The following is an 18,386-nucleotide window of genomic DNA, read 5'->3' on the forward strand; positions in this document are numbered from 1 at the left end:
CGGTCGGCAAGTGATTCGCAACGTTGCTGACAGTTTCCAAAAACTTTTATGATTTTTACGAAAACTATCCTTTTCGTTTCGCTGTGAAGAACCTACATAATTTTCATGTTGTTATCACTTGTGTTTCCCCCTATGAATTGAGCACAGAAAAGGTAAGAATTTCGATGAATTACAATTACAAGCAATGAGTTGAATGCGGCGTCCGTCCGCAGAAAAATTTGAACGCGCCGGACTCTATTGGTTCGAAGTATCCCTTGTCAAAGTTCAGTATTACGAATATACAGTGCGTGAATCGTTAATATACGTTTTATATGACAGTTCTGTTTTCTATCTTATTTTAATGATTTACGTTGCCTAGTCCGAATACCTCGGTATCCATAAAAACAAATGACAACGACTCGTTCGTATTCATATCAGCTGTCCTTTTATTTGTATAATTGCACCCTTTGTTTATTGTTTTAAGATTTGCAAGAAAATTGATTGAAAGAAATTGAATCTCCTGAAGTCACTAATCTTCGAATCACATGCATGAAAATTTTCAAAACTTTTACTGCAGTTTACGATCACAACAATGCTGTCAGTAATAACGTTTTTCATGCTACGTTTGAATTATTTTTATAGCACAATGGAAAGAACTCTGGATTCCATAAGACCCTCGGATGTTGAGGGTAATAATATGACGTTTCTTTACTCGCGAGATCCAAGTATTCTTGCACCTTACCAAAGGCCCCTTCCGTCGCTCCAGAAGAATCTTATTTCTTTGTACGAGGATGAAGAAATCGAATATCCAAATGAGACTGCTTCCTCAGCTTCAGAATCCATAGATCTTCAAACAATCAAAGTGTATCTTCGCATGAAACCATTTCCACGCAAGCTTCATTTATCTAAAGAAGAAAGTGAAGCTTACCGAATTACCAATTCAACAACGCTCATCACACAATTACCAACGTTCGATAGCACTTTTACCTCCGTTAAAGGAGCTAAAGCCTCCGAAGGTGTGTGTCGAAAATTCACATTCACCCAAACCTTTGGACCAGAAACTACACAACTTAATCTATTCGAAGAAATCATTCAGCAGCGAATGATGGATTTTTTGGCTGGACAAAATTGTACAGTCATGACTTACGGTAAAATATGATCAATTTCAACATGGAGAATTCCATTTTCTTGACCGTCTTATTTGAGTTAGTTCACTTGGTTCATTGAACAATGCATGGAAACCAAAACTTAGACAAGAAATTAAACGTGCCAATACCCTTCTGTTCAGAAACTCATTCACAAAGGAATAAGTTCATGAATTTTTTCCGTATGTTCCATCTACAAACGTCGATTTACGTTTCTGCTCAATTGTGCTAAAAATTAATATTATTTTTCATATAGATGAAAAATAAATTTGATGCTTAATTATTTCGGTGAATTATCGAACTTGGATCGCACTCTAGATATTTTTTCGTAAACTCATGATCTATAAATGCTTTTTTTTTTGTTATAAGGAACAACTAATTCAGGCAAATCGTACACTCTCCAAGGGACGACGACGTCACCGGGGATAATACCGCGGGGTCTCGAGTATGTTTTCTCGAACATAAATCCGCGTCCAACCCCTTGCTATAAACCGATCCACGGCAACAATGTCGTGAGTTTGAACGCGGTAGATCGTGCGCAAGAGCTCGAAGCGAAAAACAAATTGTTAACATTCGCCTCGATCGACAAGTACCAGTACATAAACGCGTACAAACAAATGCAAAAATTACTTCAAGAAGAGTCCCCGATACGAGCGAGTGAAGCATGCGACGCGCATTACAGCGTATGGGTTTCATTTGCGGAAATTTATAACGAGAACATTTACGATTTGTTATCGAATGAGTGCCAAAAACGTCGACCACCACTGAAGCTCGCTGCCGACGGTCATGATCGAGCTTTCATAAAGGGTTTGAGAACCGTTTGCGTCAACTCAGGATCTGAAGCTTATCAAGTTTTGATGGCGGGTCAGTACAATTTGAAAGTCGCCGCAACAGCTCTGAACGCCCGGAGTTCGAGGTCGCACTGCATCTTTACGATAAAATTGCTGAAATATTACACAGAAAATATTCCTGAGTCCGTAGAAGTAAGCACATTTACATTTTGCGATCTCGCTGGTTCAGAGCGATTGAAAAAAACTCTAAACGTTGGCGACAGACTCAAAGAAGCACAGAACATCAACACCAGCCTTCTGGTTCTTGGTCGTTGTTTGAAAACCATTTACGAGGGCCAGTCGATAAAACAACGTCAGGAGCATATCGGTCCTTTTCGAGAGTCGAAATTAACTCGACTTTTCCAACGTGCTCTCTCTGGCAAGGAACAAATCGCTCTGATAGTAAATGTCAATCCAATACCCAATCTTTACACGGAAACCCAAAATGTTTTAAATTTTGCTGCTATTGCAAAGAAAATAATAATAGAACCGAAAAAGATACGTCGTCAAGTAACCAACACACGATTTTCCCAAATCGTTGCACGAAGCGTTAAATCTACTACGGATTGGGACCCTTCGGACTTGTCTCACGTCGTTGAATCTTCAGATAATACGGAAAGGGAAAGTGATTACATAAATCCTGATGATTATGAAGATTTACTAGACGAAAATACGAACCTCAAGAAAGAACTTGCCGCTCTAAAAGCGTCGATGCTCAACAAAGATTTGCAAATTCGACAAGAACTGAGCGATACTTACATGGCGATGATGAAAAAATTGGAGACCGATTGGAAAAACCGTCTGAAAGACGTCGAGGCACAGAGTGAAGACCATACCGAATGGAGAATCAACATGGTAGAAAATTTCTACAAAACTAAACTCAATGATTTAACGTCTCGTAAACGCCGACGCGCGGACGACAGCTGCAGCGAGGATGAAGCCAAAGACGTCGCTGAACTTGAAATTGAGAATTCGCGTTTACACACTAAAATACATGGCTTAAAGAAGTCCATGAAACATCTTCGTGAAAGCAATGACGCAATATTAACAGAGAAAAATAAAATTGCTTTTGAGCTTGGCTTGGTGAAGGATGAACTCAAGAGCTTGAAGAATCTCCTAGCAACGGCTCAGAGCTCCATATGCAAGGACGATGAAAGTCTCACGTATGTCGAAGGATTGAGGAAACAATTAAGTGACAAACAGGACCACATTAAGGTATTTATTATTGTTTTTACGTGACTGTAAATTATAAGCTTTTTAAACAAAGAGATTTAATTGAGATAATTGAGATAGGGAAAGGCCTGAAGTTCATGGAATTATTTCCCAAGTACTCCAATACTTCAATGACCCGAATCCCATTAATATTTTTCATGCACCTCGAAACTGTAAATCTCGATCGTTTATTTCTGATAAAAGTTTAACGTTTTTTGTGAAGAGAAAAAGTTTGAGAGAAAATCGATTCCCGAGGAATTAATGGTTGAGAAACGAAAAAAATTTCATGACTATTTTTATCTCATTGCAGAACTTGAAAGAATTTTTGAACGAAGCCAAAGAGGAGTATATCAGCATATCGTCACATGCAGAAATGATGGAAGTTCGATTAAAAGAGAGTGAAGTAGCTTTAGCTGAAACGACGGAGAACATCGCAGATTTGAAAACATTACTAGACGATACGAACGCCTGTTTGGAACAGAAAACCAAAGCAACCGATATTTTAGAAGAAAAGCTCAATCAACAAACAATCATGATGAGGGAAGCGGAAGAACGTTTCTGCCAAACTCGAGCTCAAATGGAGGAAACAATTCGAGAATTGACGGAGAAAGTAAAATCTCTGGAAAAATCATCATCACCGAACGAAATCATTGCTTCAAGTCCAACTGTGACAGAGATTGAAATAAAAAAAGAAATTTTGTCTGAATCCGAGTGTGACTTGTCGACAGACTTTCCCAAAATAGTAATTCCCGATGAAATCGTTATAAAGACCGATACCGATGAAGTTTTGACCATTCCATCGAGCGCATACAGAAACGATCGAGAGAGTGAAATGTTGGTACAAGTTCAAGAAATCGCTTTGGAAGAAAACGATGATGGGATGGTTGATAAACTCATAGAACTGCGAACCAAACTCGAGGAGACTGAGCTCGAAAATAAATCGTTAAAGAAAAAATGGTCACAAAGTATCAAAGAAATTGAATCATTAAAGGAATCTCTCGACTCGACCAAACAACAATTCACAGCAATCACGCAAAGTATAGAAGAATTGAAAAAAGCACAGAGCCTTAAAAGCGAAGCTCGAACACTCGAACAACGTCCCTCGCTTAAGGATTCGGAAAGTCAAACCAACGCAATTTCGATAACCGAAGGTGGCAACCAAACCGACGCTGTTATCGATCATAACAAATCCATGCAGACGAGCTTCGTATCTTCCAGCGAAGATGATAAATCTATACAAACCTCTTTCAATGAGAATCAGGAGCCGGTTGTCATGGACACATTAATCGACGAGCTCAAGATTAAATGTTCGCAGCTCGAAATTGAGTGCAAAGAAAAGCAACTGGTAGGTTCCAATGCTTAATTCAATGATCAGTAATTCAATTGTCGGTAGATTTCTTGAAAATTATTTTAGTAAAAAATAATTAGAACTTGTCTTTTTATTCCACAACTTCACAATGAGATAATGAGGAAATTATTCATTTCTTGAAAACTCCAAATAATCCTGATATTTTATTTGTTTCAAGTTGATATCGAAACTGGAAGGAGAAGTTGAAAGTTTACGAAAAATCAACGACTCCTTGGAGCAACAATCAACCAAAGATCGTGAAGAACTTGAGACCTTGTCAAATGAGATTAAATCTTCGGAGAATAACCTCGCTTCTGCAATGACAGAGAGGGATGCTGTGCAAAAATTATTGCAGGAATCTGAGGAGATACGCAAAAAAGCGGAAACCCAAATTTCTGAGGTAAATATGTTTCCCAAAATATCATATGAATTGTTGAACTCACCAATTTATTTAAGAACATCCACATTTTCATTCGATACTGAATGATACGTTCATTTACAACAGTGTCGTGAAGAGTTTCAACAAAAAATCACGAGCTTAATGAACGATCTCGCTGATACAAAGAAAGAAGAAGAAAAAATGAAAAATCAGTTGGAAGAGACTGAAGAACTTCGAAAAAAATTGGAGACTCAATTCGCCGAGGTAATGATGAATTATTGTGTCGTTTTTTGGCATTACAGAGATTTTAATAAGAACATTATTATTTGTAAATTTTATCTGTAATATTTTAGTCTCGTGCAGCGCACGAACTCGACATCGCAAATGTGAACAAAGAGTTGACCAAAAGCAAAGAACAAGAAAACATGCATATGGAGGTAATACTTCAATGACAATTCCAATCCACATTTTGAGATAAAATAAAAATTTCTGACAGCGATAATACTCTCTTTCCGTTGATCCTGTTACACTTTATTTTCAGACAATTAAGGTGCACCTTAAGGAAATCGGCGAACTCAAAGAAAAGCTCGCAACGCGTACTACAGAGCAAGATGAAAAGATCGCGGAGCTGAATAAATGCGTGGAACGTTTTGAAAAGGAGAAAAAAGAATTGGAAGAAAAGATAAGTGAACGAGTGAAAGAAACGGAACAATTGAAACAGCGTCTTCAAGCAGCCGATAAAAGGGACCAAGAGAAGGACACAGAGATCAAAATGTTACAAAAATGTTTGTCAATTTATCCAACTTTTTACCATTTTTGAACTTTTAAAAAACATGGAGCACGGTGTGAAAGTTTGAGCTTCCATATTCTCAAATCGTTTTCTTTTTCAGCTTACAAAGCTCACATCTCGGCAGACGCACAGGATAAAAAGCTCCACGAGGAAATAAAGAAAAATTTGGCAGAGTTGCTAGAAACAAGAGAGGCACTTGCTCGTACCGATGAGCTTTATATGAGATTGAAAGAAAGTTCGAGAAAAGAAATTGAAGCTCTCGAAGCCCACGTTTCAGCGTTGGAAAAGAGCTCGAAGCAGTTTAAAATGATTCAACAAAAAGTACAAACCGACAAAGCCGAAGTGGAAAAATACAAAACCGAAAGAGACGATTTGAAGGCGTTGATTACTCAAAAAGATCTTGAAATGCAGTCTTTCATGAGCAATCGCGATGCGATGATCCAACAGTATGAAAACTTGGTAAAATCGCTTCAAGAAGATAACGAAAGAGGAAGACGAGAGGTATGACTTCAATCTTCACTTTTCAAGCTTTGTTTTCTTAAAAAATGTCATTTCATCGTTTCGTTTTCTTGATCACAAAATCGAAAATGCTTGGTATAAGATTCATTCATTTTTTAATTTTCAGATCACAAGGTTTCAGGAACTGTTTCATAGATTGCCAAGCACGCCTCTTGAAAAAACTGTTAAATCCGAAGATGAATGCAAAAAAAATGTACTCGATTCCACCGATTTGTCCGATTCCGAGGCTAGGTAAGATTTTCAGGATAATTAAATCGTACGCAAAATTTCCGGAAAGTTCATGGGGGTATGGATTAGTGAACAAAAACGAAAAAATTTAAATTTCGAGTATTTTGATTATTTTTAGTATGCGGTTTCTGAAAGTATAAAGAAAAATATTAAGGGTTGAAAATGAAGATTGAATTTGAGAATGTTCATCATAGGGATTGACCCAGAGCTTGGCGAAAAATTAAAAAATTTCTTTTTACGTTTTGCTTCATTTCGAATCTATAATCATTGTTTCGCGTTTAATTTTTTACCCCTAGGAAACCAAGGAGACGGGCAGCAGCTTTACCGCCACCGTCGTCGGAAACGAAAAGGAGTACGCGCAGGAAAAAACTGTACATGCCCGTGGACGATTCTTGTGTAGACATAGAGACCTTTGAAGTGAGTCATAATTGATTTTTCTTACAGTCGAACATTTTCTCTGGTTATTTTGAAAATAGAAAAATCATAACTTGCATATCATCTGTTTAGGCTGTTCCACCAACACCGTCACCATCAGCCTCGGGACGAAGTTTGAGGACTCGCAGAAAGTAGATTTAAAATCATTCAATGGTTTAAGGTCTTCAGTCGGATCATTGTAAACATAATTGTACAGAATTATACTTTAGTTTCGTACTCTACTGTCAGTATTATTTATTGAATATGTGATTCTTCATTGTCAAGTAAATTCATCTTGAAATGGATTTTTAAGATCGGCTTGCACGTTAGTATAAGAGCAACGTATGTTTATTGTGAAACTTTCAGTACCATTTCGTATAACTCCACTTATTTTTTACAGACTGTAACTCGAAAACATTGAGTACGGTCCTTGTGTATTGTATAAGAAAGATTACTTTTAAGTTAACTTTGACACATTCTTCTGCTGAAATAAAAAAAGGAATATTTTTCACAATCTTTCAACGACTTGATGTACGATCATTGAGGTAAAAACAAATGGATCAGTTGTCACTTTCAAGAGGATTCATCGTAATTACCGTTTTCATAAAATTTTATAAATTATCCGAATATCAATCGTGCATCAAGAATTTGCATTATGGTAGTATTTGCGCTCAAAATTCGAAGTAAACTAACGCTATTCAATGGTATATAGTGTTAGGGTTTTTAGCTCTGTCAAGCGACTCTAACGTCCCTTTAGTGCTGGTTGTATTAAATTATAGTATTTACTTCCGGGATGGGGCACACGTGTTTCCGATCGAGCGTAACCTCACAATCGCTCGCAACGTGACAATCTATGTTTTCTGGTGACACGAGCGTATTTATATTTTGTACACGTTACAAAGAATTACGAATTTTTATCCAGCAAAAAACTAATACGTTGGTTGTGTGATATATATGATTTAATGATTTTTAAGTGAGTGTTCCTGCTTCGAATCATGAAAAAATTCGGTGATCGTCATAAAATCTGTTCAACGACGCTGTCATTCTGCAATAATAAAAGTTCGCTTGTCATTTTTTAAGAAGACAATTAGCTTGAATTGTCATAATGGCAGTTTCTAAAATTAATTTGAAAAATAAAAAATTTACGGAATTGGGTGTAACTTTGAGTGCTTCAGTGACGAAAACACTAAGAAAACTCAAATTCCTAACCTCTACGCCAGTGCAGGTAAATGCGGAATGAACAGTTACTCTTCTCTGTTCAGCAACATAAATAATTTGATCAAATTCTGTAGAACTTTACACTGATTATTATTTTTTATCGTTATTATTATTTTCACAAGGCTGCCTGCATACCTCTTTTGTTGTCTGGTAAAGATGTTGCAGCAGAAGCTGTTACAGGAAGCGGAAAAACTCTTGCATTTCTTATTCCCCTTTTGGAGTTACTGCAGGTAAATGAGCATTCAATCAAACAACATTTATTACACCACCATTAGAAACATGTTTGATACGAATATTTTGTTTATGAAGTAAGAAGATTTTTTTCTATCCCTGTTGACCTGCTTCCCACAGAGACGTGAAGAAAAATGGAAAGCAACTGAAGTAGGCGCTATTGTTATCTCTCCTACCCGAGAGCTGGCCACTCAGATTAGTGAAGTTTTGTCACACTTCCTGCAGAACATACCTCAGCTTACACAAATTCTTCTTGTTGGTGGTACAACGGTAAAAGAAGATGTTGTTAGACTCAAAGACGGAGCTAACATCATAATAGCAACTCCTGGCCGATTGGAGGATTTGTTGTCTAATTGCAAAAGCATTAATTTGGCTGCAAATGTCAAATCATTGGTAAACCAATTACAATTGTCATAAGTCTTCAATGATAAATGTGCCAACATTTTAAGGTCAATTTGTATTGCTCATCTGCATCATCGTCGCCCATCAAAGAATTTTATATTCGCAGGAACTTCTGGTATTGGACGAGGCTGATAGACTCTTGGATCTTGGATTTAGTGCAACATTGAACACAATTCTAAGTTTCCTACCAAGGCTAAGACGAACTGGACTTTTCTCAGCGACACAAACTAAAGAATTGCAACAATTGATTAGAGCTGGTCTTAGAAATCCTGCCCTCGTATCAGTGAAAGAAAAATCAACTTTTTCGACACCTCTGACTTTGAGCAATTATTACGTACTTGTTCAAGCTGAGAACAAATTAGCAACCATGATTGACTTTGTGAGACTCAAAGGCGACAATTTAAAGTACATGATATTTTTTTCGACTTGCGCCTGTGTCGACTATTTTAGCCACGTCATTCAATCGTGAGTTTTTTAAATTGATATTGTAGATTTGTAAAAATAACATTTTTCTTTGGTTATCGGCCATTAAGAAAAATTCATGTTGAAAAAATATATGAATTTGAGCAATCCTCATTAAGGAAGGACCATTTCTTCGTTTGAAAAATCATTTATTTGTTTAAAATTTCGAATTTCGTAAATTCTCAATTTTTTGCGGTGAAACATATTCTAAAATCGTTCAATTTCAACGATCTTTTATTTATTTTTTCCATTTCTCTGATATTTATGAGTATGAAAGTGTGATTGTGAATAATCTTTATTCCTTTATTCATTCGACTTTTTAAGTAATACAAAATCGCTTTTTGAGTAAAAATTCTTAAGATTGAACAACGAATAGGGTTTTTAAGCACATACTGATTCTGTCGTTTCAGAATGTTGCCGAGCACAAGGGTACTGGCATTGCACGGTAAAATGAAAAGCAAGAGACACAAAGTTTTCGATGAATTTCGTAATATTCCGAGTGGCTTGCTCGTGTGCACAGACGTTATGGCAAGAGGAATCGATATACCGGAAGTGGATTGGGTTTTGCAGTACGATCCACCATCGACAGCGAGTAGCTTCGTTCATAGGTAGACAGATAGAAAAATACGATGTAAAATATTGAAAAAATAATGATTAAAAAAAAAAAAATAGTAAAGAAAAGACTAAGGCAAAATGACTGAGTTTAAAATAATGAAAGTCTTTTTTCCTCGTTTCAGATGTGGCAGAACTGCTAGAATTGGTAAAGAAGGAAACGCGCTACTTTTTCTTCTCGAGACCGAGGATGCGTACATCGAATTTATCAAAAGAAATCAAAAAGTTGAGCTAGAAAAACTCGAATTGACAGCGGAGCCTGAGACATCGTTAAATTGTGTAAAAACAATGAAAATGCTTCAAATGCAAGATAGACTCGTGTTCGACAAGGCAAATCGTGCACTTGTGTCTTACATACAAAGTTATCAAAAGCACGAATGCAATCTTATACTCCGACTGAAAGATCTCGATCTTGGTAAAGTCGGTATGGGTTTTGGTCTTTTGAAAATGCCGCGAATGCCAGAAATCAAAGGTCGCGATGTTTCCAGTTTCGTCGAAACTGACGTCGATCTCAATAGCATTGGGTACAAAGACAAGCAACGCGAACAAAACAGGCTGGCAAAATTGTCCGAGTATCGTGAAACAGGGATTTGGCCAGGAAAGAATAAACGTCGTGTGAAACAAACGGAACCTTGGTCCGAGGCCAAAAAACGAAAGATCGAGAGACAGGAAAAACGAGGAAAGAAGAGGGAGAAAAAGAATGAAAAAATGGAAAAAGGCTGCGTGAAAAAAGCGAAGAAAAATAAAGTCGTCAGTGCTGAAGACATCGCGGAACTAGCCCAGGACATCGCATTGATGAAAAAATTGAAAAAGAAAAAGGTTCGTACAATGTACAATAATGAACAAACCCAAAAAATCTGTACTCAGAGTTTTCGCGGGAGTATGCGTACTGGAATTTCAGGAACTTGATTTTTTCTCATCTTAACGTGTTAGCTTCATATTTCTACTGTCAAATATCTTTGCACGCCTAAAAGATCAGACGATACCGTGTGATCGTGATTTTCTTTGATTTTCCTTTACTCTTTTACCATTGACCAAGAATTTTTTCGAACGCCTTCAATTTTGTTGGGAAACATGAACGATCCTCCAAAAACGATTTTTGAGTCAGATTTTTTACCCAATTTTCAATTGCTTCCAAAATTGAAGAAAAAATTAATCACTATATTTCCATTTTTAGATATCGCGGGAGGAATTTGACGAGGCGTTTGGAATCACGTAAAACATGCTGTCCGAATTAAATCACATTGTTAAAATAAAGAACTCAATAAATTTTCTTAACGCCGTATCCGACATGGTTTTTTGTTTTCTTCATTTTTTTTCGCATCACGGTAGGTTCATCGATTCAGGATGCCATTCGTTGGCGAGAGTATGCAATTCTATTCCGAGCACGTTGGCATAAATCGCCGAACGAATGGTAAGGAGAAAAGGAGGGAAGAGAATTTTTGCTGATGATACTGGACCGTGTGTTTCCAAACACGTTTCGTCGAGCGTACAGGAGTCGAGAGAAAGACAGAAACAGTGAAACTTCCTCTCCATTTCGTTGCAGTCTCGAAATGCCCGAATAATGAAAATTCTCGTTTTTGTTTTTAGACTTCATGGATATGTAAAGAATCAGAAATTATTGTGGTCCTTTAATGCTGATAAAGTTTTTTCTTAACTGCGCTTGTGCGAGAAAACCTGAAAAAATTAGGAGCTTAAAAAAATTGTTATTGGATAAAAAATATGGAAAAAACTATTCTCTAATCGATTAAAATAAGTTTTAGTTGCACGATCTGTTGTACATGCGGCATGTAGCTCACGAAAGGTACAGCAGAGAGATGAATTTTGCTCGTGCCCTTCGTGAAAAGGGGTCGAGATCGTTTCTCTATAGCGTATGCACCCACACATTCTCACCTCGTACCAGCCGCACGTAATTCTTTTTTTCCTGCAAGCTTCGCTCATACAAAAAATAAAGAATGTGCGAATGTACATTCGGCGCATTCTTCACTTAAATTCACTCCAATGCAAGGCGAAACTCATCAACGATAAGCACGAGTAAAAAAAGCCCAATCCAACGATTTGCTTGGAAAGTGTGTGATGCAAAGCGAGAAAAAGAAAAAAGTTCTATTCAATCTTGAGCGTCAAACCGAACGAAAATAATTTAATAAAAGCTTTAGCCACAATACATGACTCATATTTCTTGGAAAAAAGAACGTGTGGTATATGTCACACATCCTTTAATCCCCGAATGATTCGATAAGATTTCGTGAAATTGACTGCTCGTTAAAAACCCGTCTCAGAATAAATGGCGCCTGTAGAATAAGTGCCCCTAGCGGGAATTGAAATACTGAAAATATAGCTGATTGACATAGAAGCACGAAAAATATATTTGATCTTCGCTATAATTATCTTTATTTTGTTTTTTCTGCAACAAAGTTTCCCCGGAGTAAACACGTTTTTTTCACGTTTCTCAACTGTCGGTCCCTTGTTGAACCCCACCACACACATAGTTCCAGAGGCAATGTATTCCAGCAGCTGGTTGGGCCGTGAAACGAGTGGGGGTTTCACGATGGAGCGCCTCTCTCTGCATCTCCATCGTATAGCTGGATGACTCAGAAGCGAGGTAACAAGAGCCTTTTGTACATGAAACCTCAAGCCAGTCACTCGCAAACTTGTGACTGGAACACAAGCGTACGCGAAAGAAAACTGATCAAAATTAAGCTGTATATTCGTTACCTTACGTCGCGAGGTTTTTTTTATCAATATATTCGTGCTTTTTATATTTCTCTCCCTCTGGATATGAACTTTCTTTATCCAACAATTTTAACATTAAAATTGAAATTGACCAGCCGGTGTTAGTGACCTGTGCAACGTTGCGCGAAAGTTGTAGAACTTTTTTGTTTTATTTAAACAAATACAGAAGACAGAATCGGTGAGCATGGGACAAAGTGAAAAGATGGAACAGGAAGATAATCGGCCGAAGTGGTTGCTAGAACTGGAGAACCGCAAACGTAAGGTTTGTAACTTTCAAATTTTTCATTCCATTTTTTATCTTCATATTATTATGAAAATGTCATTCAATTAACTTCATCAAATCAACTGATTCGCTGAATATTTTGAAATTCATTGTTAACAAAGCTGCTCAGTGTTTCAAAGTCTTTCATTATAGCCATTTGCTGATCAAAAAATCAACAATTATTAATGTCAACTCAACTTTTTAAATCGATTAATATTCAACGATTTATCAACGCTAATCGAAAAAACACAGATAGTTAATATTCTATATGCAATTGGAGTCGAATAAAAGGCCACTGGATAAATGACGTTATTTTTTGCTCCTTCCAATTGCGGCTCGAACTGAATCGATTCTTTTAATCATCATTGACGAAGCGAATGATCGATCTAGAACGATGGTACGAGATTATAGAATTCTCCGAATGAAAGGCTCGTTCAACGTAAATAAGATTACAAAAGAAGTGCGTATCGTACGTTGCCTTACGCCTCGATAAGTGTAGCGCTTTGTTTAGTGTTTTCTTTTCGACGATTCGTGAATAATTTAGAAAACCTCGCATCCAGCAAACACGTTATTGTAAAAAAATGAATATTCTTGCCTTGAAAACATGAACAAGAAATATAATTTTATTCCATTTTTTAATTTCGAAAACACGAGGTTCCCATTTTTTCTTGTTATCTTATTATACCTAAAAACACACAGCCCGCATATTTTTTGCACGACTGTGGACTGCCCGTTCTTAATAGTACTAAAAATGAATAATTACTTTCAGCCACGACTGGCACACGAGGTTGGCGCTGGCGCGCCTTGTATGACATGCAGTACAGCGTGTCCAGGCTTGGATCTTCACTTTTGGCGTAAAATATGCAAAAACTGCAAATGCAGCAGAGACGATCACGACGTGCCGAACGACGAATTTCCACAATTTGATCTTTTGTTCGGTCCTTCGGGAAAACCGAACAAAAAAATGATAGGTATGAAATGAAACAATGACGAAATCTGGTTTTACAGCAATTCGATTGTTGTCTACATTTTTTTTCCACTCATTTATCAATTGATATTTCTTCTCGAAAATCTTCGTAGACATCCAAATTTATATGGGGCGTTCCAGGCCAAATCGACCACTTTTGAACTCGACTTCTTTCGATTTGGCGGAAACTTTTTCATCTCTTTCTACTGTACCAAATAAATTTTACAGAATTTTTTCAAACTTGTTTCCCGAGTCAAAAATAGTTAAGAATTTTTCAAATAAATCACGTTATTTTTGTTCAAAATGATACAACGCTTTCGAAAATTGACTTATTGGGACTTTTTTTTATTTTTCAAAGTTTTGTCCTCGAGTGTACTTTTTAGAAAAAAATATCAAAAGTTCTTTCATGTCACTTTGAACAAAAATAACACTATTTTTTTGATAAATCCGTAACTATTTTTGGGTCGGGGAAAAAAATTTGAAAAAATTCTGTAAAATTTCTTTGGTACAGTAGAAAAAAGTAAAAAAGTTTCCGCAAATCGAACGGAGTTTGGTTCAACAGTGGTCGATTTGGCCTGGAATTTATCTTGCGACATTTCGACGCGAAGTTGTGAAAAAAATGGAATCAGCAAAAATGTTATTTGCTCTCATTCTTATTTGAAAATATAAAAATTATTTTTGCTGAATAAAACTCAATTCTATTGTGATTTAAATATTGGAATATTCATGTCACGACTCCGCGGTTATATTATTTTGTTGGTAATAAAATAAGGTGTTAATAAAAAATTCATTTGATAACGCCCCTTTTAAACAGAGCGAACTTGAAGATTCTCTGATTTCAGAATTTTTGGTATTCGGTGTGAATAAAAATTGTCTTTGCCTCAAGCTGTTAGGATTTTTGATAAAACTTAATTTTGTTATCGGTTTGACAGTACTGAAAGTAAATAAAAAACAAGCCGAGGACGAGGTGACTTTCGAATGGGCACCACCCGACACAACGAAAGAACTCGCAGCGGATTATATGAAGGCATTGCCCGAGGACAAATTACCGATAAAAGGTTCGGCCGGTGCGGCTTTGAGAAAACAGCAATTGCAGCGACAACTTCCTTTGCACGATATTGATCACAAAGTGTGCGACGAGCTGAGCGACTCCGAGAGAAAACAGTTCGAAAAGTATTTGGAAAACTTGAAGAAATACGTCGGACAAGGAAAAGTCACGAAGGTCATTTATATTTCACGTTTTTTAAAGTGAAAACGAAAATCGTTTTCGGTTTAAAATAGGGAAGATAAATTGCTCAATGTTTCTTCATATATTGAACTTTTTTAGTGAAACTTAGTTCACCACATTTGCAGGCTTTTTGACAATTAGCGTTTATTCATTTTCTTAACGTTTTGAAACGAGCTTTTCCTCTTTAGGAGATTGAATAAGATATTGGGAAAAGAAACTAAAAAGCGATTTTTTACTGCACAGGCCATGGGTGCTCGTCCTTTCGATCGTGCACTGATGACACCAGCAAACGCAGCGGACATGAACCGTTTCAGTCCAAAGCACAAACAAAAACAACCGGAAACGCAGGGCCACCGTTTGAATCTCCGAACTCCTAGCAGTTTCGTCCAAAAAACCGGATACCCGAGTTCCCTGGGGTCCTCGGAGCTGACGAACGGTCTAGGAAATCGAAACACAAATTCACCTTTGCGCGATCACAGCCCGAGCGCTTTGGCTCGTTTCGAAAACGTGCGTTCGCCGGCGTTCGGACAATCGATAACAGAGGATTCGCCACAGGGAAGATACCACAGAGCTTTGATGAAAGTTCGAAACGACGGTGAAATAACGAGATCCGTGCCCGTCGCGGGGACTCGAAATCCTCCGTTGAATTTCGCTGGGACGAGAACGATCGATGATCCCATTGCAAATTCTTTGGCGAACGAAGACCAAGTGAGAATGGATGAATCGGTGAACTCTTGTACGAGGAACATTTACAATCCGGCTGTAGAATTCGCAGCTTCGAATATGACAAACGAGGCGAATTGCGGGGTGAATTCGATCCTGGAAAATCTAGGAAAAACAGAAAACAATCAAGAATTAAATTACGCTAGTCCCGGCACCCTCGGAGACCGAAAAACCGTTGTATCTTCGGCTACAAAATCAACAATTAATCCTGAGACTTCCGCAGCTTTGTCCAATTCAATAATGAATTCTTCGAGCCTGAGCAACTCAGAGACGCCATACGACGAAGCAGCGATCGCACGAAACCGGGAATGGGCAGAAAATTCGTTGCTGGCTGAAAAAATGTTGAACGAAGCACTTTTGCCGCCCAGCGCCATTCACGCCCATGACATCATTGGCAGCACCCTCGGCGAAGAGGGTCTTTCCCTGATTCGTGAAAAATTGACCTCAAAATATAGCGCGAAGGAAGAACCCGTGAGTCTTCTAGGTCCTTCGAGATCCCGCGGATTTATGCTCGGCGAGAAAAGAGAGAACGGCGCAAAAGCTAAGCGGACTGATCAGCTTCGGCGTCAAGGAGCGTTTGACAAGGAGCTCGACCGGAGCGATGTCACTCAAGGAATTCCCATCGAGAGCGACGAACACTCGTCGAAGCAGTTTGCTGACAATTCGTCACTGGGGACGGAGCATTTGCACGAAAGTTTTGACAACTCGGCAGGCAACGGAATATCGAAAGAAAACAAAATTTCCGATGGTACACGTTTCGATGAAACTTCGAGCAACGATCCCAGGAGAGCAATAATGCGAGGAATTTGGGAGAATTATGCCAGGCCTGAACAGTCGAGCAATGATGTCGTGGCTCACCAGGACGAACGTAATTCCCCTATGAACGCCAGGACTGGCTCAAATTTCAATAATAATTCCCACGTTCTTCCCACCCCGGGCTGCCAATCGGTACAAGCCGAGTTAAGCAATTGCGGACCTGGAAGCTCGTACCTTATTCAATCCGAAGAATTAAACAATCAAATATTCCCCGAACAAGCGAGATTCTCCTCGGGCGTTGTACAGAATCCTGTTTGCGTTGATCGTCTGAGAGGTGCCATGGAAGAAATGAGTGTTAATCACCCGAAAACGCAAAACTGTCATCAGTGCCGGGAATCCATACGCACCGGTGACGTTGTCGTCACAGCCGAAAAAGCCCAGGACGCTTTTTGGCATCCCGGCTGCTTCGTTTGCTCCGTTTGCAACGAATTACTCGCCGATCTCGTTTACTTCTACTACAAAGGCAAACTTTATTGCGGTCGTGATCTTCCCACACTTCTGGAAATTCCGAGATGTTTTGCCTGCGACGAGGTCAGTCACGATCAAACGTTGCTGCACCATTTTTTGTTTGTTCCGTTGGAATTTAAGTTACAAATCGTTCATCTAAATACGAAGAATCTCAAGTTTTTCTGTCAAATACTCAATGTAATGAAATTTCATCCCAAACTATCGAACTTCCGAGTCGACCAATTCGAAATGCAGCAAAAGTCCATGGGGCCAATACTCGAGGGCCTTTCATTCCCAAAATTTCTGTCTACGATAATTCGCTACACTGAGCCGATTGAAAAATATGTGATTTAGAAAATTGCCTCCAAAAGCTTTTCCTGTAGAAAATTTCCACAGTCCATAGAGCAGGATTCATCGTTTCTTGCTTTGCCCCCAAGGCGTTAATGATTAAAACGATAGTGAATTTGTTTCACATATGATGAAAAATTTAAAACAAAAATTTCGCTTGTCAAGCGATACAGAGTTCTTTTTAAAAAATGACAAAAGTTTCCAGGTAAATATTGAGAGTTGACAATTTAACGATTTTTATAATAATAATCTCCTCGTTCGCCATTTTTTCATTAACGTTATAATAATAATTTTTTTTGTCATTACAGTTGATATTTGTTCGAGAATACACGGTTGCAGAGGGCCACAATTATCACGTAAAGCACTTTTGTTGTTGGGACTGCGACGTGCCATTAGCAGGTCAACAATACATTTCAGAGAACGACCGTCCGCTCTGTTTGCCTTGTTATCAAAAAACGTACGCAAAGACTTGCAGCACCTGCCAAGGTGTGATAGCAGCCGATCAGCAAGGTGTAGCTGTGAAAAATCTCAACTTCCATGCCAACGACCAATGTTTCTGTTGTGCTACGTGTAAAAAGAGTTTGCTCAACGGAAAAATGGCTATCAAAGAGGACAGACCGTTTTGTAGTAAGGAATGCATCACAATGTTTCTCAACGATCGAATAAGTTAAAAAATCATGTATCCAAGGATTTTTGCAAATCAAAACATACCACAAGTATTTTCGATGACTTCTTCCAAAAATTGATTCGAAGAAAAAAAATATTGCAGTTTGTGAAAAATAGATGTGCACGTAGATAAATAAATGTGAACTCATACATTTTCCTACTTTTCAATATTATTTTTTAAATATACAGCAACCTTGATACGTTATTATGTGAAAAAAACTGTGCAACACAACTTATCATATTTCTCTCACCAAGGAATCGAGTCACGATTACAGAATTACAAAATGTCAAAGTAAAAGCATTTGTGATATTAAAAAAAATTTCTTTATTACGTCTCGTCAAATATGCGAGCCGTATCGTTGTCTGGAATTCAATTTCGAGTGAGTAAAAAAAATAAAAAAATTTCGTATGTGCGACCCCGATGTCG

At 37.9% G+C, this 18,386-nt stretch overlaps 3 protein-coding genes across 3 annotated transcripts; all 3 read left to right on the forward strand.

Annotated features, from left to right (window-relative positions):
• Window positions 1-7,363, forward strand: LOC122419527 (kinesin-like protein KIF20B). Its single transcript, XM_043434168.1, has 12 exons — window positions 1-152; window positions 622-1,127; window positions 1,494-3,169; window positions 3,477-4,511; window positions 4,693-4,914; window positions 5,020-5,157; window positions 5,247-5,330; window positions 5,435-5,678; window positions 5,784-6,184; window positions 6,309-6,433; window positions 6,727-6,847; window positions 6,938-7,363. Exons 2-12 carry the CDS (start codon window positions 626-628, stop codon window positions 6,998-7,000), a joined length of 4,611 nt encoding a protein of 1,536 aa, XP_043290103.1. The 5' UTR covers window positions 1-152; window positions 622-625; the 3' UTR covers window positions 7,001-7,363.
• A 272-nt stretch (window positions 7,364-7,635) lies between these two features.
• On the forward strand, window positions 7,636-11,054 carry LOC122419530 (probable ATP-dependent RNA helicase DDX55 homolog). Its single transcript, XM_043434170.1, has 7 exons — window positions 7,636-8,069; window positions 8,185-8,292; window positions 8,414-8,686; window positions 8,802-9,160; window positions 9,568-9,765; window positions 9,895-10,588; window positions 10,947-11,054. The coding sequence occupies exons 1-7, from the start codon at window positions 7,950-7,952 to the stop codon at window positions 10,986-10,988; spliced, it is 1,794 nt and encodes a 597-aa protein (XP_043290105.1). The 5' UTR covers window positions 7,636-7,949; the 3' UTR covers window positions 10,989-11,054.
• Window positions 11,055-12,356: 1,302 nt separating this feature from the next.
• Window positions 12,357-18,114, forward strand: Tes (Testin). Its single transcript, XM_043432047.1, has 5 exons — window positions 12,357-12,764; window positions 13,534-13,735; window positions 14,664-14,953; window positions 15,203-17,029; window positions 17,602-18,114. Exons 1-5 carry the CDS (start codon window positions 12,687-12,689, stop codon window positions 17,962-17,964), a joined length of 2,760 nt encoding a protein of 919 aa, XP_043287982.1. The 5' UTR covers window positions 12,357-12,686; the 3' UTR covers window positions 17,965-18,114.
• Window positions 18,115-18,386: the final 272 nt, after the last annotated feature.

This window comes from Venturia canescens, chromosome 1, assembly GCF_019457755.1.
Source record: "Venturia canescens isolate UGA chromosome 1, ASM1945775v1, whole genome shotgun sequence".
Taxonomy (NCBI): Eukaryota; Metazoa; Arthropoda; class Insecta; order Hymenoptera; family Ichneumonidae; genus Venturia; species Venturia canescens.